This window comes from Maniola jurtina, chromosome 12 (genome assembly GCF_905333055.1).
Source record: "Maniola jurtina chromosome 12, ilManJurt1.1, whole genome shotgun sequence".
NCBI lineage: Eukaryota > Metazoa > Arthropoda > Insecta > Lepidoptera > Nymphalidae > Maniola > Maniola jurtina.
In genome coordinates, this window is record NC_060040.1 from 8,783,791 (window position 1) to 8,807,462 (window position 23,672).

Below are 23,672 nucleotides of genomic sequence, written 5' to 3' on the forward strand. Positions count from 1 at the left end.
TGATCCGTACAGCTGTGCTTTGATTAACCTATCAGTCAATCACCTTTTAGGTAATATAGATTTGTAGGTACATGGCAAACGGTTTCTGAACGCCTAGCGTGAAGGTTTGAGTCCTCGCGGTGGTCACCCTGCGGCAATTTATGCACCAGCCGCGGTAATGGTCACATTAATGAAAACCGACACCGGTCCGTGGGACCCGGCCGGCACAAGAAACATAATATTAACAACGCAATCACGATATAATAATCTAATCCTCACCCGGTGAAATGCCTTGTCCTTACCTCGATTATCTCAATGAAAACGCCGTTTTTATATCGTCTTCACTGATTTCTGATCAAAATAAGCACTTTGTAAATACGAAGGCTTAAACATGATAGGTTCTCGTACCTGCTTATAGAAGGCTAAATAATTCGCCCACTTAAAAATTCCTTAGGAACTCTTTGATTTCCCGGGATATCAGTCTCCTGAATGTTAGCTGAATGCTGTCTGTAGTCAAAATTGGTTAAACGGATGGGCTGTGAAAAGCTAACAGATAGACAAACAGACACATTTACACATTTACTATTGCAAAATCTGTGTGATATAACTAAGTTGAATCTACATAATTATATGCCTACCTATAAAATATTAGTGTAATAGCCTGTAAGTATGTACCTACGAGTGGTTTCATTTTGAGCTTGAACAGCTCGCATCAGCGAATCTACAATGTAGTTAGGTAGATATAGAAATTGTTCTATTACAGGGACCTATTACATTATGTTAAATTACAGCACATGCTAGGTACCGATACTACGAGCGTCTCTCACAATATTTATTGGCACATAATGGCTTCTAATGGGTGCCATTGAATCGACCACCTGGACATCTTTTATCTTCGACGAGTCCGCGAGAGGGCGTGACTATGGAGCCGACGCATGTGAATAGTCATAACACAGCAATGGTTTCGATTCCACGTGATTTAATTGATACCCGGCCTGCATCGCAGACAACCTCACGTACAGACAAATCGTAATTGCTCGTTAAGCCTCGATACTCGATTGTTACTCGATAATGAAAATAAAAGAACGACAGGCAAACATTGTGCGATGAATTTTAAAGGTTCCTCGCCAAACGACCGACTCACGTGCTGGTATAATTTTAAACGAACCTTCCTCCAATTGAATCGCAATAACGATATTGAAATATATCAAAACAAAGTTTATTCTCCGCGCCCGATTCAGGGTCGATGATGATATCGACGAAAGAGGACAACAAATAAGTATATTCGAATTTATTTAGACCTTTCGTCGATAACACGTAGTACTCTGATTCTTTTATTTGCACAACACGACGGACGCAAGTGCAATTTATTGATACTGTGTTCGATAACCAGTAGGTGCGTCCCACGCGGCGCGCGCGCCCTGCACAATGATCGCGGGCGCGCGCCTCCGACTGCTACAAGTATTGCGCCCCTCGGAAGGAATTGTGATGCGGACCTATGCTAAATACACTCCATAAATAGCTGAGGTTATGGTGTCGTAAAAACAAAGTCAAGCTGCGCGGACAGCATCGCGGGCTATAAAGAACCAGTGTCGTCGCGCCTCGTCCAACGCTCTCCTCCACTTAGTTCATTTTCACTATTCATAGTAACTATACATATAATGTAACAAATATATGTATTATAATCTTTGTAATAAGAAACGACTGAGAAAATCTGTTTTATCAATACCAAAAATGATAATTAAGCATTATTTTTATATAGAGATAAGGAGGTCCAAGTAGATTGATAGAATTGATAAAACTTTCTGTAACCAAAACTTCGTAAAGGTTTAAGCCGTTCAGTGTATTTCGAAAAATTACTTTTACATAATATATCCAACTTACACATCACATATACCTACTTCTTTTTCTCTAAGTTAAAAAGTTATGTGCGTTTATGGTTAAAGATCAAATAGACCAATCGTTTCTTATTCGACGAAGTGAATTCATAATGAAATAAAAGTTTCATTAAAATCTCTTGATAAAAATTGAATAAATTAAATAAGGGAACTCTCCATTATTAAAATTGGAAATCGATACCAAAACCAAAGAGAGGTCAGAATAGGCGTTGCTTACTATGATGATTAGAATGTATATTAGTGCTATTGCCCAGTGCGAGGCGACACATTAGAAAACAACTTAAGATATCGTTTACATTTAAGTAACCATAGCAATATAATCATGCTGAGTTTCTTTTTAATATCATGATCACCTCGTATATTTTATTACTTGTGATAATGTGCACGCATGCAGTGAGCTATGCATAAACTTAATCCATCTTGGGTATCTACTACATGACCACTTTGACCGAATAGAAAATTAGACTGTATTCTGTCACTGGTACAAAAAATCACGATTTTAAAAATCTAATTACTTAATGATATTTCTTTTTTCGCAATATTACTTATCGCTATTCCTTATAGGCTTGAAATAAAGAAATTGACCTGAATTGAAGTAAAGCGTCAAAAAAGCTCTTCCACGTATCTATTGGGTTGGTTATTATTTCTTTGGAAAAGTTACAATAAGTAAAAATATACATATTTCTATCTATTTTACTATTATAACATTGCCGTAAGAGTTGCGTTATATCATTATCTTATTAATATCATTAAATTAACCATAAACTCAGGATAAATGATATAATATATTATATAGTTTTACCTCTTAGCTTTTAATCTAACTTAGACTTTGTTTGTCATCTAGTCTTATGGTACCTACAGAGACTATCGGAAAGATTTAATACTATAGGTATGTACCTAATAGTTAGACAGACAGGAAGATCAGATCCAGCGCTAATCTACTGATTGACAAAAAGCGCAACTTTTCTTCCATGAACTGAGACCAATGCACCGAATTTTTGACGTGAGAACGTCTTATAATTCGATAGAGCCGGCTGCACGCACGAAAAAACATGACTTATGCGGCGTTACCTCGCTCTGAGGCGTTCCATGTAAGGCTTGAAGTGCAAGCGAGAGCGCGGAACGAGCGACAAAGAAGCACAATCGGCCTTTGTTGTCACGTTCAACTATCGTCAGTAAACCGTCTTTACAGACAACCAATTTTTTTAGGAAGTTTGTAAGGCCCACATTAACAAATGGCATCTCGAAATCTTGTAGAGCTGGTAGTGGGCTTATATTACCGAGGGGATGTTAGAACCATTGTAGCTACAAGTAGTTTTCAGTTGATATATCTATGAATAAATAACTCTAACTCATCTCTACCTAGAGACAGTGCGCCGCAATTTTAATTTGCCCTGAGGCTGTGCTCTTTACGCGCCCTTACACCTCTTAGCCCTTGACCCACGCACCATGGAACCGCATAAATCATACGATACGAAAATATCATGCATAAATCTTTGGACAAAATTTCAAAATGCATCGGAGAAATGATATGTATTATTTTTATCTCTATCTATATAATTATGACTTTAGATTATGAGAATCCATATTAACTACTACTTAATATCAAAATCTAAAAATGTGTACCTATGGATGGTTGCTTCTTTGTTACTTCTTTACGTTTCAACAATAAACCATTTTCCAGTATATTTTATAGAATAATTCAGAAAATTCCATAAAAAAGTAATTTTAAATGTTAGGTAGGCACATACCTGTACAAGGTGGGCAGTTAGATTCGTAATACATACAGGTATACGTATAGGTACCTGTAGTGTTTAATTCCCGAAAATATTGATCCATCTTTATGTAATTCCCACGTAATTTTTAAAAACCCAAATCCTAGACTCAAATTGCGCTAATCGTCTAGTCACAAAATAAGTCCTAAATCGTTGCTCTACCTACTCAAAAAATTCATCAAATAACACTTGCCCATTAATTTAAATCGTAAGTACTTAGATACAGAAAATTTATTTGAAGGTTATCGTATAAAATAAAACGATTCACAACCAATTACCTTTCTTACATCACGCACCAGTTTGGAGCTAATTGAAAAAAGAAAAGCGGAACCCAGACACAAATTACCGACACTATATCAAGTGTTAAATGGCACTTATCGACGCCAAAACGGCGAGAGATCATTGACGATGAAAAATCCACAATTTAAGGCAATAAATCAACGTCATGGCCCAGCTCGAGCCGCGGTAGCGACTATCTGAATGCTTCTCTCTTTTATTTATTACTCAAACGATGGTTTTTATTAGGAAGCTAGTAATAACGCGCTTGTTATAGGTGTTCTTTATTATTAGTAGCAATCAAGTTTGATTGTAGCGATTCAGTCGGTTTTCTAGAATCAATCTCGGAGTATATAAGTTAACAAATTCCATATTATTAATCCGATTGCGATAAAACTTTGTACCTACAATTATTTTTGAGACTCGCTGAAATGCGTGAGTTGTTCATAATATACCTATATAAAAAGGGGAATTACAATTCTTGCCGGGTAACCAAATTATTATTATTAGAAGCAATCAAAAATTTTACCGCAAGTTTTGAATTAATGCTTTGTCAGTTATCTTTAAAATGTTACATATTATAGTGTGTTGTAAGCACGTACTTAGTTGTTTCTGAAAGCCGCGGCCCGCACGCGTCCCTATTTGTATTCAATACGCACGTTCTAATACGGAGCGCGATTCATCGACAGTGAACAATTTATCTCAGCCAAGAATCAAACCCCAGCCTCGCGAGCAATTGCAACAACATTTCCTGTTGCCTTGCATGACACCAAATTGCTTCTACAAACGGCAGTGAATGCAGATTGTCTATTGCTGTTTTGTTTTAGCTTAACGCCGCGTACCTGTGTCTATAAAAGCGATTTGTCTATTTTCATTTGGCCCAAAAGTCCATAGGAAATTTTGATGTAATCTATATTTAGTAAATGCTGAAATTTGGTATGATGATTCCTTTGATTTCAGATTGTGACGAACTAGAACCAAAATTTTTGAAATTTATGTGAAACAACCAAGTTTTCATTGCCTTTCATTGTAACAACATTGTACCTATATAGGTATTGGTAGAAAACACAGGTCGCGGAAGTGTATTGTGAACCTTAGGCATGCGTATGAGGAATGATTGATTTTATTTAATTGTTGATGCCTACTCATAGTCATGTTACCTGTTTCTACTATTGCAACAAAATTGAGCTATTCATATCTGTCCTATCCCGAGCCATTAGTATGAGAAAGAGTATGAACTGCACGTGTATGCTGCCATAATAACTGATGTTCGAATTTACGGACTCAGTAGAGAATAATCATTCTGCCAGCTGGTTGTTAATTACTCGCACATACAAATTAAATAGTTACATTATACTGTCTTAATACCATTTAAACTTTTACAATGTAGATACCACAACAAACAAACTCGTAGGTATTCAGTAAAGTTTTAAAACTTTAATCACATCTCTACATTTTATTCATGTAGAGATCTCACTTGAGACGAGTAGGATATTCGCTAACATGGTCGAATTTTCTTAAACCAAAAATAAATCGAATTCAAATATTTTGCAGATGCTTCAGCTTATGCTCAATCTCCTCATTCAGATTTGTGTAGCTGTAGCTGCTGTTGGCGTATTCAAGTACCTATTGGTCGGAGAAAAAATTTTTTTAAAGAATATTAGCCATGCTATCTAATCATGACTAATACTCTCCTTTCCCCTCCAATTAAGCGCAAAGATTGTGCCAGGAGTACGACAATAGTGCAACGAGTGGGGTTTGAACCGCTGACCTTTCGGAATTCAGTCCGCTCCTCAACCGATTGAGCTATCGAGGCTCTAAAGCTTAGCCAAGGATATCTTGGTTTTAATTGAGAGGAGATTGTGCCATCGTTCAAGAGAGCCGACAGCAGCGAAGAGGCGTCTGCTGACAAAAATTTGATATGTGGTATCGAGGAGAATGAGGAGTGAGTAGACAAGCCGAGGTTCTTGACAGTATCACTGAATGGTAAGCTTGGATTGCAAGGTAATTGAACCTACAAAATTGAAGTCGATTTTACAGGTTTGCTTGGGGTTGCTAATGATAGCGGCCTGTGACTTACTAGATGATGCCGCGACTTTATCCGTGATCCCGTGGAAACTTTTTGATTTAACGGGACAAAAAGTGGCCTAAAAACACTTTCATTTGCATTTGTATGGAATATTTTATAATATCATTAGGTATTGTTCTTGCAATAAAACATTATATTTTGAGATGTGTTAAAGAATTCAAAAGATCTTAGTTAGAGTTATTTTAACTTTACAACGTCACCGAATTGATTTTCGCTAACCCAATTAGGCAATGCTAGTCCAAGTTTTTATGCCTATACAAGTTCATGTGTGGAGCGACTATTTTTTTTATCCAAAAGTAAGACAAAAGTGTTGTTCGTTGGAGTTAATCGGGCGGTGACGCTAGCGGTGCGGTCCGCAGCCTTATAAGTCAATCTTCCTATCCGCCCCCGCACGGTCCTAACTCCTAACTCGCTACTAGAATCTCGACCGTTCGGACCATTTTACTATGTCTGATCAATATTTTAAACGATCGATGACAACATATTAATAAAATTATAAAGCTGTTTATCATTTTTAACCGACTTCATAAAAGGAAGTGGTTCTCAATTTTGCCCATTTAAAAAAAAATGTAAGTTTAAGTTTCCGTGGTGGCCCCATAAAAAATTCTGGATCCAGCTCCTTAATCCTGATGCTGCAGGCTTACTGCCTGCCTAAGTTATTAAGATTCAGGAAGTGTTCATAGTGAATTAATATTATAAGTACCAAGCAACGATTTCGTGTTTGAATTCCAAGTCCCAACTCCTCAGCTCTGATGGTGCAGGGTACAGCATACCTTAACTATAGAGATTTAGCAATATTATTTTAGGTACGGAGCATCAAGTAGGTACTTTATACATATACTATATCTATTATTTTACTACATCATTGAACTTCGGATCCCAACTCTTCAATCCTGATGCTGCAAGGCCCTTGATTGCTACCACGCTTCTTTAGTGATTAGTCTTTGCAGTAAAAAGATAGATGCGGGCGGGCAGAAAACTCACAATAGCGCCGTGGTGCCATGGCGCCTAGCATTTTCAGACAACAAGGCAACAGTTTTTTTGGTTATACCTAATCAATGGGTTGATAATTGTCCCAGATATTGATTTTAAAATAATTCGACTCAATATATTATAATAATAAAACCTAACAGTATTGACTACTTATACAAATAATAGAAATGGGTCTCGACATAAGATAAAATCACCTCCCACCTGGGCAAAGAAGTACAATTTCAAAAATCTAATAGATACTAATGAAATAAAACACCAATTCTACTCAAATAAGTGCTTCTTCAAGTAAAATATAATTAGTTTTATTGCTCCATCCTTTTTATGTTTCATAAATAGCGATCTACGTGACCTATTACCTACATTTATCGTACAAGAACCCAACCTGAGAAGCTTAGGTAAGCCCACTAGGACTAGGTAGGTACATATTATACAGGTAGGTACATGTTTATGCTCTGTGAAAGGTTCGTGCGTTGGTTGAATGCTTACAAGTTACATAATTTTAATGATAAATCGCAGATTTTACCACGACTTTTTTCAGTCCAATTATAATAATATGTATAATGTTAAATAACAATTGCTTTACTTTATTTTTAAAGTAGGTTGTTACAATTACTTTGGCACTTAAAATGGTACATGTTTTCAATAATAATTTAGATTTTAGCTATTCATTAGTTGTTCTCAGAACGAACAAAAATAAAATCGATTAAGTGCGAGTCGGACTCGCATAGGTAGGGTTCCGTACGATCGTACAAGAAATAACATTTGCTATTTTTTTTATTTTCATGTCGCGGATTTTGAATATTTGTTGTTATAGCGGCAGTAAAAATACACATTCTGTGAAAATTTCAGATCTCTACCATCTTCCGCTTATAGACAGACGGACAGACGGATGGGCGGCCTTAGTATTAGGGTCCCGTTGGCACCCTTCGAGTACTCCTAAAAGTGAGCTCCAAAAATAAACAAAGCCTTAGGTAAATAGAAAAGGTAAAGTATAAGTAAATAAGACAATTTCCATCGCCAATTTTCTCAATCGGCAAGTCTGCTATGCGGACTAAGCGTCTCTATAGCCTAAAATAAATCCTGATTTTATTGAATTAACTAAGTACATCTTTTATTTGTATAGTGGAAAATGACTGACTGACATAATAATTTTCAGTGTAGGTACTTACACCTCATAATGCTGGGGCTAAACTTGAGATTTTGCATGTAAGTAGGTTATCTCCACTATGAAAAGATTTTCAAAGGCCCATGATAATATATTAGGTACATACCTACTTATTATGTAAATTCCAATGTCAAATTTCACCTGAGTAAAGCCGGGTGGATCAGCTAGTCTAAATTAAAGCATTTATAGCGTCAGTTTTTACTTTTAGCATTCTACCATTAACGAATTCGATCGATGGCAAGTATTCTTAATTAATTAAGAGGCTATTTTTGATGACGTCCGAAATTCATGCACGTTTATTATCAGCTTATTATCTAAATGGGAAGTTATAAAACAGGCAGACGTCACTATCAGTGACAGAATGCTGACGAAAGTGGAAACTAGTGCGTCACCCCGCCCCCGAACAATGATGCCACTGACATCCAATGTGCGTGTATATTGTGTAAGTGTCAATTTACGTATGCTCATTACGTGTGGAGTAAGCTTGTTACCAGAACGCTGAAACGTATACACTCTAAATAGATCCAAATAGTTGTGTAACCAAAACCCTCCAACGATTCACACTGATATATTAATTTTAGTGGAATCTTGTTTCTAGAAACGTACATAAGTAGTTGTGCATTAAGAAATTAAGATGATTGACAATTTGCCGTTTAATTATAATATCGCTAGTAAGATTGTAATATCACGGCTTTGACAATATTATACCTGCGACATATTCACTGCCTTATAACATATGTACATACTGTATGTATAATGTATATGTACTTATGACATAATTATATACTGCCTATTGGGTGGCGAGAAGGGTTTGTTCCATTTTGTTCATTGGTATGATATCACCTAGATGATTATAGAATAAAAAGTGGAACCGTATCATCTGGAAATTATACCGCTGAAGAGCATAAGAGTGTAGCACAAAGTATCACACTAATATTATAAAGGCGAAAGTTTGTATGTGTGTGTGTGTGTGTATGTTTGTTACTCTTTCACGCAATAACTACTGAATGGATTTGGCTGAAATTTGGAATGGAGATATCCTCGATTGGCACATAGGCTACTTTTTATCTCAGAAAATCAAAGAGTTCCTAGGGGATTTTAAAAAACTGAAATCCACGCGGGCGAAGCCGCGGGCATCTTCTAGTTTATTATATATTAAAAAAAATTGTATTTCGTCTTTCCACACTTATTTTGAAGTTATCAATGTCATAGGTGGCGGGAAAATAGAAACCGAAAGTGCATTCCATAACTTAGCAGTGTGTATTAGAAACGAGGAAGCGATTCGCTTTGTAAGTCCTGCTTATCCGTAGGATGTCGACTGCGTACGAGACACAGTGCAAACTTTACAACGCTTCACGGTTCGATGGTGAAAAAGTGAAGAAACTTTCCATAAGATTCAGCCACGAAAGATGTTCTTAGTTCCCGCGAGTAGGCCGCCCTTCCACCATAAATTGTTAACAGGGCGGGCGGCATAGAGCAATGTTGTACATTAACTAAAAGTTAATATCATAAGCCTTATTTTTAACTAATAGGTACACAGCTCATAATAATATATCTATAGGTAATAAATAATCATCAATTCTTTTGTTGAATTGCCGCTATAACTGAAAATGTAAACCTTATTTTTATTGAATAATAGGTATAAGTGTACCGTTTAAAAATACCGTGTACTTTTAAACTTTAACCTTTACTATTCGTGATAGACTTTTCTGGGCGATTCATGCGTAGGTAGTCAAGTTCTCTTCGGTTCACTTGCGTAATGTGACTTTTATCAATTCTATAGATACCAATAAATAAAATTGTGATGTCCTTCTGTGATTTCGAAGTATAGGTATGGTGTGGCTTAGTTTTTTTTTCGTTGTTGTTTAAAACATTTAATTATAATTATAAACACAGATGGTCATCATCTGTAAACTGTAAAAAGGTTATGTGAGTGAGCGCACACTAGCTAATTGTGTTGATTAAGCCACGTTGACCCAAGTTGGTATCTGGATGGGTGACTGACTTTGTTGGTCCAAATGTCTTTACCATTCTTCCGTATCTCAACGATTAGAGTGTTTTGATCCCGAAAAGATTTTGACTAGACTTTCGCAGCAAGATGAAAGGTTTTGCAAGTAAGAGGAAAAATCCAGGAAAACAACGGAGCAACGTGGACGGTGTCACAGAAAAGTATTTAATATATGTATTTATAAATTCAATACTATACCCACAAAAACCATCACCACCACGACATATTTTAAGGATAATCCAAACTCAAAGTTTGTCATAATCGGCAACACAGAATAACCACCGTACTTACCCACTTTCAGATTTCTAAAAGGCTACACCAGTGTGTAGCTGTCAGCAGCTACTCATATATCAAACAAAAATACACTCCTTAAAACTTCTCAAAAGCTACGGGCTCCCTCGTCATAAGAAGTCTCTGGAAGTGTAGATACTTTCCATAGTTAATTTAACAGAAGAAGCCTCTTTGCAAACGAAAGTAAGTCAACCCTACGTAATTTCTATTTTCGTTACACAAATAATAAACAAGTATTATATTTATTCCTTGGCTGTAACTTGCAAAATATATAGCTAAGTACCTAACTACCTTGTACATTAAACTTACTATTTATTTAAACAACAACAACAACAAAATAACAAAATTACAAAGAGTAAGAATACAGGATACACTTAATAAAACAAAGAGCGATCTAAAACCTATTTATATTTTAACTTAAATACGTGAATAACATAAAATTGAATAAATAAAAATAAGGTATATAAAGTGTAATTTTTCCTGGAAAGCTTTGACTGTACCTATATACTACTACTAGGTTACAGTTCAATTCCATTAATCTTCGATCAGACCACGGTCGGTCTCAATAATTGTCACCGAATAAAAATAGAAAAAAAAGTAATACCTAAGTAATAAAGAAATATGATACAAATTATACACCTAGCTGAATGATAGCTTATTAAATAAATAATTAAGTTGTTGTGATACTGCAAACCTTTTTGAAATCCACTTAGAAGTTCTGAAGTCTTATGCTGAAGTAGGAAGATTAAGAGGGCTCTCTCCGTCACTCGTTTCATACAAACGTAGTTCCAATTTCATTTGAATATTAAGCAACCAAAGTCCATGAAATTTTGCAGACATATTCTAGAAACTAATATCTATGTCTGTGGTTTTCCAGATTTCTGTTAAAACATTCGGTTTCAACTTTGTTTTATACTATCTATACTAATATTACAAATGTGTAAGTGTGTCTGTCTGTCTTTCTGTCTGTCTGCTAGCTTTTCACTGCCATCAGTTTAACCGATTATGATGAAGTTTGGTACAGAGTTAGCTTACATCCCGGAGACGGACAATGGGTACTTTTTATCCCGGAAAATCAGAGTTCCTACGGGATTTTTAAAAAACCTAAATCCACGTGGACGAAGTCGCGGGCATCATCTAGTTTACACTATATTAGAGAGATAGAGCACTAGCCGCATAGACATAGAATTGTACACTCTACAGGTGTCCGGATCGAGCCCTCCGGAATCCCTGATGCGCCCACTCGGTGCTCTCTGACATTTCGCCTCGCTCGGATCAACAGATGGTTGCCATGCCAACGCCTAAACAGTCCTCGACCTTCGTGAAGGTTCTTCTTCCGGTGTAGGTGTTATTTAGTATCTTTGTTGGAAAATTTGGTAATTTCTATCAGATTTTTGTATATTTGATTGTTTTGAGTATTTTCGAAGCATAAAACAGATTTCGATCTTCATTTATTTTTATTTAACAATCTACTGAAATCTTAAAAAATATGTAAACATTGGAATATTATATTTTTTACTTAAATTATTTGAATAAATTCAAAGCTTGAGCAATGAACATACTCGTGAGAATCTTTACCACCTATAACAAGACGTCACAGATAGTTACCTGCTCGATGTCAAACTAGCAAGTGATCCGCAATCTTCGTCGTCGTTCGTCGCACAGATTACGAGCCTTTAGGATGACCAGAAATGTATTTTTAGTCGACGGCAATGATTTATCCGATCTACGTAACTTGTCGGCTATCTCATCCGGGCCGCCGACGTCACGGGAGCGCGTGGCGCGCGGCTAATTGTGGCATAACCAAAACGGTCTCCGGGAGCCGCGGCGAGCGCTCCGAATGCGGAGCGTGATTCAGCGCGGAGAAAGTGGTGGCAGCAGGAACGGAATCTCGGTGACGCGCGAGCACGCGGCGAGCCTCCGTGCCCACGCGTGCTCGCGCGCCGCACGCTTGCAGCACTCACTACACTGGTGCGCCCCGTAGTTTTCGCGCGCCTTCAGTCGCCGTCGCGACGCCGCGCCATTTTCTCGCGCACGTGGGCGACGACAGCCAAACGAGGACGCCCGGCTCGAACGCCATTAACGCGGCCGTCGTGAATGAACACCGACCTCGAGCGGGTGGCTGGCGTCCATTGATAGGGCGCGCGGCGGTCCACGAGCGCGGCTCCGCGCCTCATCGCACGGGGGCGGCGTGCTGCACGCCCTCGCCGCTCCGCGCTCGCCTCAGTCGAGGATGTGGCGCTCTCGGCGCGACGACACTCTGCGCGTGCCAAATCTGTGTTCATTTATCAGTAGACATTCGTGACCCTTCCGTGTGATTGCCGTGCCGCGTACCGTTAGTTCCCTACACGTAATGTTCTGTGATCACGTCAATTTCCCTAGGACCTTAAGTAAATAAGCTAGTAGTGGCGCGCGTGCAGCGCCGCCGCAGTGTGCGCGCGGCCGAGTGCCGGCGAGTGTGTGCGAGTGCCAGCGGTGGTAGCGCGCGGTGCGGGGATGCGCTCGTGCGATGCTCTCGGTGATCGCGATGCGTCGGCCGGAGGACGAGGAGCTGGGCGGGCGCGGCGACGGCGCGGGCGACGAGTTCGTGGACATCTCGCACATGCAGCTGCTGGTGGAGGCGGGCCCGAGCGGCCTGCACTACCCCGGCCCGCCGCCGCCGCTCGCGCAGCACCAGCCCTACGCGCAGCCGCCCGCGCCAAGTGCCGCGGCCACCTCCGCCACCGCCACCGCCTCCGTCGACGACTTATTTGCCCTCTATTTTACACCAACCATTCATGGTGAGCATTTACATCAAAATACCTTTGCTGACCTTGAACTTAGGGTCACATGAAAACTTCGCTATCGTTGGGTCGACTCTCCGGTTCTTTTACCCACTTTTTGCTCATCAAAATAGTGTTACTCTGGTAGCAACGCTGCCTACAGTAAACGTCCTTGCAGCGATCCCCATCATTTGGAGAATTGTGTTACGATGCGATTGCCTTGTCTGAAAACAATTAATCTACCTATCTATTTAATTACTTAGCAACATGGACGTATTATAGCAATGTTGTTATTCGTCAAAATAGACATTTTTGTCAAACAACAACGTTGCTAAGTAACTTATCGACACATTACAAGTGTCGGTAAGTTACTAAGCATTGTTGTTGTTTCTCAAAAATGTCCTTACAAGTGTTAATAAGTCATTAAGCAATGTTGTTGTTTGCCAAAAATGCTCTTTTAGACAAAACAACAACATTTGACGACTAACAATGTTCACACATTACAAGCGTCGATAAGTTACTTAGCAAAGTTGTTGTTGTCAGAAATGTTCTAACAAGTGTCGATAAGTTATTCTACAATGCAGTCGTTTTTAACCCCCGACCCAAAAAGAGGGGTGTTATAAGTTTGACGTGTGTATCTGTGTATCTGTCTGTGGCATCGTAGCGCCTAAACGAATGAACCGATTTTAATTTACTTTTTTTTTGTTTGAAAGGTGGCTTGATCGAGAGTGTTCTTAGCTATAATCTAAAAAAATTGGTTCAGCCGTTTAAAAGTTATCAGCTATTTTCTAGTTTTCTTGTAGAAAAGAAGGTTAGATAACCCTTAGGTTCATAATATTCAAGTGTCAATTGACAAATGTCAAGCTGTCAAGATGGACGTTGCCTAGATATACATAATTATTTATTTGAAAATGATTTGTCGGGGGTGTTGAAAATTTTTAATTTACACTTGTTCAAAAATGTCCTTTTTGATGAAGAACAACGTTGTGGCAAATTATAGATAGATTGATTATTATTATTAATTTCGAGCCTAAAGTACCGACTTAGTAGTAGAATTTGTAATGGGATATTATAAATCGGCAAATAAAAAAATATGGGATAAGTTAACACTAAACCGAGAGCGGCGCGGCGGGTAAATTGTTATAATATGTATTTGTTTATTGTTATAATAGTTGTTTTTTGAAAAATTTACTTAATTGGCGATAATTACAAATCAGTAGAAAAAAGTAAAATGAGCTACCTAGCGATTCCATTTTCATATAATCGATTTAAATACTAAAGTAGACAAAAAACTAATACTAAGTAAGCAAATAGTTACAAATCGATTTAAGAATACATGAACTAGCAATGATGTTAATAAAGATCATTGTGAACTAGGTACTTCAAAAAATACCTTTGTAGATATTTTTTGAGCTACGGTTATAATATTGTTAAATGCTGTAATACTATTTGATTTTTTTTCTATTTTAGCATAATATCATTCTTTTGAAAACAGCAGTATGAGATCAAAACACCTCGACTCCATGCAGTCTTGTTTATCTTATAGTGTTTGTAAAGCGCGAAGTCAGAAGTGAGTCATCTGGCGTAGCACATTTAGAAAACTTGATCCTTAATCATTATCATCGTCATCATCATCATCATTGCGATCATCATTATTGTGCGGCGTATTATGATTATTGCATAGCGACGGTTTTCGCATTGTAATATTATGTGAAGCTTGATGTGCTGTCGAGTGTACACCAACTGGTTATTTTATACCCTTATTTCAGTTTCTACAGGTTGAGGTAGTTGTGCATTATTTGACATGAACGTAACCGTGAAAAAAAGAGAAAAGTAACCGTGCGTTGGGTGCCTAGAATGGTTAGCGATGCGCAAAAACAAATCAGAATGAATATTTCCCGACGTTCAATTAATTTTGCATTTTTGATAATTGTTGCAACAAGATCCTGATAATTTTTTGCTCGGTTTGGACAATGGACAAAGCGTGGCTTCACAATTACTGACCACCCCGTTACGTAGTCTATGGCTAAGAAAAACCATCATCTCGAACTCGTTAGAACTTCAGGGATGAATCCTTCCGCCGGTAATATCACGAACTTTTCCTGGGATTGGCAAAGGGTGGTTGATATTGTTGAATACCTGGGTCATGGAGCTACGGTCAGGTACGGCAACATAACATCTAGAACAAATAAAAAAATTGCGCAATGAAAAATGGCGAGCTAAAGCAAAGATTGTCTTGTTTCATCTCAATATTGCCCGCTTCACAAGTCTGTCGTTACGACGATGGTTGCAATCCGGGATGAATAAATATGTCTTTGAAATTGGTAGATACTTCAGCATCAGAGCAATTCACAAATCTTTGCCCTAAGTGACTTTTTTCTATTTTCATAAAAGACAACTTGATTTGAAGATGATAAAGCAGTATCTGCTGTAGTAGAGGAATTTCTAGGTACTAATGATAAACAGCTATTTAGGATGGAAATTTCAAGCTCAGCAAAAAGGTATTCCAATTGTAGTGTATATTACAAGGTGTATCTGTCAAAAAATAAAATAGGTATCGTTTAATAAAAGTTACCTGTAACATACCTACTCGTTCTCAATTTTCATTAAACGCCACATAAGTATTTAGAAATAGTAACTGCTACGGGTGGGTTATCCGTAGTCAAAATGAAACAAACAGAAATATTTCTTGTCAGCGCTAGACATGTTTATAAAATTTTGGTCAGCATTCCGTCCATCGTTATCTTGACCGGACGGAGCTAATCGGCTGTGTCTGCGACAAAACGCTATCAGGTTGGCGCGCTATTACCATACATTGCCATTCTGATTTGTATGCAAAGCGCCACCATCGAGCAATATAAAAGAACACGATTTTATCCAATTCTCAGCTTTGAATTGAGTTAAAGTATTGCAAAAATGAAAATTTAATTTGGGAAGGGACGGAAAACGTCGTGATTTGACATCTGCATATTGTCAAATTGACAGCTACAGTGACGACCGCAATTACCTCTGACAATTGACCTCTCCCGACATCGGCTTAAATGTTGCAGCTAAATTACCATAAATTCAGCCAATCGCAACAATTAATTGAGATCACAACACTTAGGTAATCACATTAATATTATAAAGGCGAAAGTTTGTATGTGTGTGTGTGTGTGTGTGTGTGTGTGTGTGTGTGTGTGTGTGTGTATGTGTGTGTGTGTGTGTGTGTGTGTGTGTGTGTGTGTGTATGTTTGTTACTCTTTCACGCAATATCTACTGAATGGATTTGGCTTTGGCTGAAATTTGGAATGGAGATAGATAATATCCTGGATTAGCACATAGGCTATTACTATATTAGTGGATTTACATTTTTCAAAATTCCGCGGGAACTTTTTGATTTTCCGGGATAAAAAGTAGCCTATGTGCTAATCCAGGATATTATCTATCCCCGTTCCAAATTTCATCCAAATCCGTTCAGCCGTTTTTGCGTGATTGAGTAACAAACATCCACACTTTCACATTTATAATATTAAGTAGGTTTAGTAGTTAAGATCTAAGATTTTTCCATACAACGAGTGTCAAAAACACTGACTTGGTTTCAGTTTTCGGCTTTTACTCTATCGTGCCAAAATCAGAAATAATGACAAACATCGGGCTAGATTTCTAGAGCTTGTCTTAGAATGATTAATGATTTTGTTCTTTTTACCCAACTGCGGCAAAGCCAAAAGGAAGGCTATCTTGTATCTATGTATGTGGGTATGTATGTTTGTATCCAGATTCTGTGTGTTCCACCGTAGCGCCTAAACTACTGGGCCAATTTTGATGAATGAGGTGTCAATCGATTCGTCATAAGGGTGACATAGGCTACATTTTATACGATAAAATTGACCAAACGGATGTTACATGAAAAAAATGGGGGTCTCAAAAAATTTTTTTTTGCTATTGTATCGAGTGGGGTGTCAAAGCGACAGAAAAACAATTTTAGTATAATATTTCAGCGTTTATTAAGACGATCGCAGTCGGGTTTTAGTTTTCAAGTTTTTCTTTATTGACATTTCTCTATCTCAACCACCGTGCATTGCGCATAGAAGCCCTTATTGCAATGCCTCGCAAACTTGCACAAACTCCACATAAGATTGCATCATCCATCCATATTACGAGTGGATTACTATCTAGCGTAAACATGGTGTTGATAAAAACTACGGCTCCTGAACTTTCACATTTATAATGCCTCAGCAAAGGTATCTGAATAAATAAGAAATGCAATTCATGAACTATTTTTTTTCAGATTGCTAGATATTGAGTGGAGACGGGATTGAGAGTTCTTTAATGATATCTTTCATGAAAGTCAGTCCCCGTGGAAACTCTTTGGTTTTCCGAGACAAAAAGTAGGTACCTACTTACTTAGCTAAAGGTCAAACGTAGTTAAGTATAGGACAATAATAGGGATGCAAGCTATTGGTCAATTCATTTTTATTTTATTTTTATTTTTATGTTACTCCATGACTCCGTGAAATCTTAACTGATTTCGATATTTCTTTTTCTTAATTGGAAATATTGTACTGTCAGATACCTATCAGGATAGTTTCATTCAAATGGGAAGATCTGATGAATCCTAATGGAGAAAGAGAACGGAACTTGAAAGGGAAAAAAATCAAAAATTTCATTTCACCATTCTTATCACAATAGTAGCCGGTACCGACGGATGCCAAGCTCCCTTTGCATCCAAAGTCAGTCACCCATCCGTTTACCGACTTGGGTCAACGTTGCTATAAAACCCCTACTAAGAAAGCAAAGCCGGGGCGGGTCAGTTAGTATTATAAGACTTTTTACGAACACACCCACATCATCTTCTTCTATATCGAGATTCGAGACGTACCTACACACCCCTTGATGAGCATTGTACAGTAATATGATTTGATTAGTATAGAAAACGTTTTAAAGAGGCGGAGCCAATAAAGTCTCCTTCGTGATGATTGGGCATTGCAGACTAGCGAAATAGCGGTGAAATTATTTTCTCTATTTAGACATCTCTGAATAATTTGCTAAAAAGATTTGTCTACAAATAAACTAAGCTTCAATAAGATATATAAGTAGATACCTTGTAAGACAGATTGTAGATAACTTGTTATTTTGATTCATTATTTAATTAATGATCTACCTACTTAGATATATTATATCTACAATTTCGTTTCAAAAAGTGGAAAACTTGTGGGAAGGTATTTTGCAAATACAGTAGGTAAGTAGGTAGTATCCTACATCTAAGTATATAAAATAGGTATGCCAGCATATCATATCAAATACGTACAGATTTAAAAGAAAATATTGCAATAAATTCCGACGTTTTACGGCAAAATTAATAATTTATCTATTTGCAATAATTTGTGACTTGGGCAACGTTGTTTTTTTTTCTAAGGGACTCCTTTGAAGTACGTTCATCAAATTTTGTAAGGTGCATTCAATACGAACTCACAAAACGAAGGCTTACTTACGTACCTACCTACTACTAGGTATAATTTGACAGCTTCAGGTCCAGTGTGATACGAATACGTATAGGTAATAATTTTGTAATCAAATCAAAGAGCTTGACATCTTTCTCAATGAATCTCACTCAAGAGAACTGTTCGCACATATCTACTTCTTACTTACTTATTCTTTACGTGACTTCACCAAAGAGTTGAGTTCGGGATGAACCCGCTTATTATGATACTGTGGTAGGTACGAGGTAGTAGGTATAGTGAAATTAGGATTTTATAACAAAGTTTACAGTGCTTTTTAATAAATTAAATATTACTTGCTTCAATGACAAAGGAAAACATCGCGGCATCGTGAGGAAACCTGGATGCCTGAGAGTCAATAATGTTCTCAAAGGCGTGTAAAGTTTGCTTGGTCAGCGTGGTGAACTATGGGCAAAGCCTTTCTCATTTATTCTGGGAGGGGACACGTGCTCAGTAAGTTGTGAGCTTGCGAGGGGTAGGTAAATGATGAGTGAAAAATTTCGCAATGAAGCACCCAAACGTGACGTCAAATAACAATGAAAATGTCACGTAAACAAAATGAGCTTCTGGAAGCTAGGTATGCACTGTGTGTTAAAAAAGGTACAACCCACGCTGTTCGCGTCACATTGGGAACGTCGGCTCATCTGAGGTGCCCACGACAAACCATTACACCTCGCTAGATGTTCCCAGATGGCTGATAGCCGCGCCAGCTTTGAACGGCCCGCGGTTGCTCTCGGGGGCACGCACGTGCCTTTGTGACGGCCTGCGCCGTCTCACGTCACTATTATAAATTGACTATCCACTCCTTACCGGACATGACAACTACTTTCCACTAAATTAGATTTAGAACATAAATAAATCATACTTTCTACACAGTACCGGATAAATAAATAAATACAAAATAAATAAATGCAATCAGCAGTTTCATCTTTGGCTCCTTTCTTATTATATTATATTTCTTTGGCAAAAGAAAAACGTGAGATTTCCCCCATTGGCTTACCGGGTAGTCACCCAACCAAAAAAAGCAGTGTGTTGTTAGGTTTCAGTACCTATGTGTGTTTCATTATTCTAAACAACAGCCTGAACAGATTTGGATGTGCAAAGCATATTTTATGCGTCAATTTATAGACGTTACTTCTTTAGACAATTACTGTTTCCCATGGTATAATATCGAGATTTCCCTAAAGAAGCCCAGCCGGGCGCACCTGCAGGCGGACTCAGTGATGGGGAACAATTGCCATCATTAGAGCCTATCGAGCCCACACGCTAAATATTCAAATTGTCGCAATGACAATGCGAGTTGATTTAAAAGTCAATAAATTATCGCTAATGCCCAATTTGCGTCGACCGGCTAACAATGGCAGTTCCCGCAATTACTTAAACGCATGTAACTGCAAAAGATACGATCTACGTCCAAGGCGGCTCGGCTCCGGCCAGTTATTGTCTCACCCGATACGAGGACATGCTCTGCAATTACACTATCGATTACAGCTGACTCAGTCCACTCCGAACGAAACGATTGACTGCACTATAAAACGTTGTTTTTACTAACCGTAATTAGTGTTTCGTTAAAACAAGATTAGCCTTGTAGGGAACAGTGGTACATCGCATTTAAGCTCGTATGTCCGTATCTTGTTTATCGCTGACTCACCATACCTAAATAAAATTCAAGTAACGTCCAACTAAACAGCTCCTGGAAGCCAAAAACGGCATAAAGTATTCATGTCAGTTTGCAATCTTATTATCTCTTAGACCGGAAGATCTTTGCTCAGTGATACCGTTTTACATCAGCAATGGTAGACAGGTACGAGTACTTACATTCAGCGAAAACTTTGTCAGCGAATAGGTATTCTTGTATAAAAGGAGAATCTGGCTGAGTGACATGCCCATATTATGTTAATAGGATTTCTCAAAGGGGTATGAATTGATTGTCAATTTTCAACGTTGGTAGAGGAAGTAGTAAAGTGATTTAAAATATAATAAAGCGCAACAGTATGAGGAAATACATACAGCGTACAACGCGCGTGATGATAATCTCCGGTGGCATTCCACTGAGCGCGAGAATCCTGCGTCCCGAATACGTGACGACATCAGACAAATGGCTTCTAGCTATACAATCACATTACCTACTTGAAACTTGATACTGCATACAGCTCGTAAGTTCGTCCATTTAAAAATAATAAGAACATCCTGGCTGAAAACCCTTGTACCAACGCACATGAACTGTCTTCAAAGCAGCTAACTTAATACTTAGTCTACAATTTGTTAAATCTAAATTCCACCATAGCTTTGTCAGCCAGATTATGACGTGTTGATAGCATTACCTTGAGACAATGATGTTTTGTAGATAGAGGACCATCCACCTTCGGATCCCCTCCACTATGAGGCTTGTTGATGTTGACAAATCTATTAAAAAGTTATAAACCCTTTATCCCACAGTCTTGTTGCAAATAAGCCAAAACATACTAAAGCCGAGTGCCTCGCCTGAATATCTAGCTTTTCTAGCAACAGCAGTCTAACTGTGCGTCCACACACTCTCCTACTCGCGACGCGCCGGATGAGGTCGCTTGCCTTTGCAACACGATGGACGTCGACCCACTCTTGGCACAAGCTTTACGCTTAATTGGAGAGGAAAGGGGAGTATTAGTCATGATTAGCATGGCTAATATTCTATATTTAAAAAAAAACAAAAAAAAAAGGGAGCGATGGGCATGAACGAGGAACATGCGAGTAACGCGGCCACACTACGTCTCTGCCTCCGTTCCTCGCTTCTTCCCATGACACACGGGCAGTGTATGGACGGGGGGTAAGAAAGCAGCTGAACTTTTTCTACGGGAGCTAAATGCTTCCATACAGAAGCTTGAGCAGCCCCCAGAGCGTCTCGATGGAAGCCTAATGATTAGGCACTTGGTTGCTAAAAAGAAGGACTGCTCAGGCGATAGTAGTCAATAGGCGTTCAGCCAATAGAGTATACTTACTATGATGAAAATCTTGAGAAAGCCCTTTCAAAAGTTTTTCCGTCGCTCTGAATATCTAACCATGTTTAACGATGACATCAGCCAAGCGGTCAGCAAGCTTATTATGCATGATTTCTATTTTCGTCTTCATTAAAAACCTTATTAAGACCGATGTTACCATTTAGAAGATGAATAACCATAACAAAATTATGTACAAATCAAATGACATTTAGTCATCGCCAAGAATTCTGAATCACATCGCGCGGACAGAGAGACAATTCAGTCAAAGTAAAGATATTCCATTGATATGAAAAGATTCCGACAAATTGAGAACCTCCTCCTTTTTCGAAGTCGGTTAAAATCTAATGAATTATACAAACCTATGAGTTTATTTATGGATACGTAGGTACTTAAGTATTTAAGTCAGACGTCATTCTTTACCTATTAAGTTTCTCTACATTTTTATCATTCGCGTAGATTTAGATTTTTAAAAATCCCGTGGGAACTTTTAACTTTCCAGGATAAAAGTAGCCTATCCATTCCCGTCCCCGGGATGCGAGGTATTTTTGTACCAAACTTCATAAAAACATTTAAACGGCTGATCCCTTAAAAATTCCTTGGGATCACCAGGATTTAGGAATTCAATTCCTTACAGCATCAGGGTTACGAAGTGGGGTCCTCGAGGTCAACGACAAAGTGTTTACTTGGTATAGATACCTTCAATGTCAGTAAAATTTATAACCGACAGTTTCTAAATCCCATCAGCTTTGGTGGTCAGGTCCCTTGCAGCATCAGGATTGAGTACCTTTGTACCTTTTTTACCTCTTCCTTTTTCTATATTAGGTGGAATGGTTATCGGGCAAAAGAGTAAACTCATAAAAAACCGGCTAAGTACGAATCAGACGCGCGCACCGAGAGTTCCGTACTCGAGTATTTTTTCGACATTTTGCACGAAATTTCAAAAACTGTTATGAATAAAAATAAATAAAAATCTGTTTTAGCATGTTTTTAGTAAAGCCCTTTCATATGGTACCCCACTTGAAATAGAGTTATCGTGCTTTGAAAATTGAAAATATTAAGTATTTTTTCATGAACATTTAAATATTTTTTTTGTGATGTAACCACAAATTCACGGTTTTCGGATTGTTTTCTTTACTTGTACTATAAGATCTAAGTACCCGCCAAATTTCATGATTCTAGGTCAACGGGATGACATACACGGCAGACGGACAGACAGACAGACAACGAAGTGATCCTATAAGGATCCTTTTTTGTTACATCTACTCTTTTATTACAGATTTCTTAAATATTTTAGTTAACATCATCACTCGAGTAGAGGACACTTTCAAAAGAATCTGTTGTAAACCTGGATATGAGCCAATGTTTGACTCATTTACAAGTTTTATGCAATCGCCCTATTTTTTTTAAACTATATTAGTTGCACGCGACACCCGATACATCTGTTGCCGTATCGCAATCCAAATGCTTAAATAACCATTAAGTATTATTCCCAGGATATCTCAATGTGGTATAATTAGCAAAACAGTGTAATATAAAAAGAAAGTTCATCTTCAAACTGACCCATTTTGACCAATAAATAAATATCAATTTTCTAGAAATTTAGTTAGTATTAATCTTCTACAGCCAGTATCGATAGGTTTTAGTCGTAATAATAATACTCAAAATAATTAAAATCTTCTTTATTATTAATTATCCATTATTGGATATAGACCTCATCATCGCACATTTTTCCTGGTGTTGGGTGAGCCTCCTCCATGTTTATCCTGGATCCTGGTTGTGTTCCAACGTTATTGTCAAAAAATGTTAATGTCAAGACTTTTCTTCTGGTACGTGGTCTCCATTCAAGAAGCAAACGGGCCCATCGGTCATCTGTGGTCCTACAGACCTGACCTGCCTATCTCCATTTGGACCTAAACACATTCTAAACAAGATTAACTCTCATGACTCATGACTGGCAGCACACATTGCCCAAACATTC

The 23,672-nt window shown here is 38.0% G+C and overlaps 2 protein-coding genes across 3 annotated transcripts in view; both read left to right on the forward strand.

Annotated features, from left to right (window-relative positions):
• The window catches only part of LOC123870135, a 275,095-nt gene that overhangs the window by 54,564 nt on the left and 196,859 nt on the right, over window positions 1-23,672 (forward strand). The window lies entirely within an intron of this gene.
• Window positions 12,976-23,672, forward strand: part of LOC123870129 (early growth response protein 3) — a 49,057-nt gene continuing 38,360 nt past the window's right edge. The window contains exon 1 of the mRNA XM_045913302.1: window positions 12,976-13,254. Coding sequence (XP_045769258.1) covers window positions 12,984-13,254 — 271 coding nt within the window. The 5' untranslated portion in view covers window positions 12,976-12,983. The remainder of the gene's footprint in view (window positions 13,255-23,672) is intronic.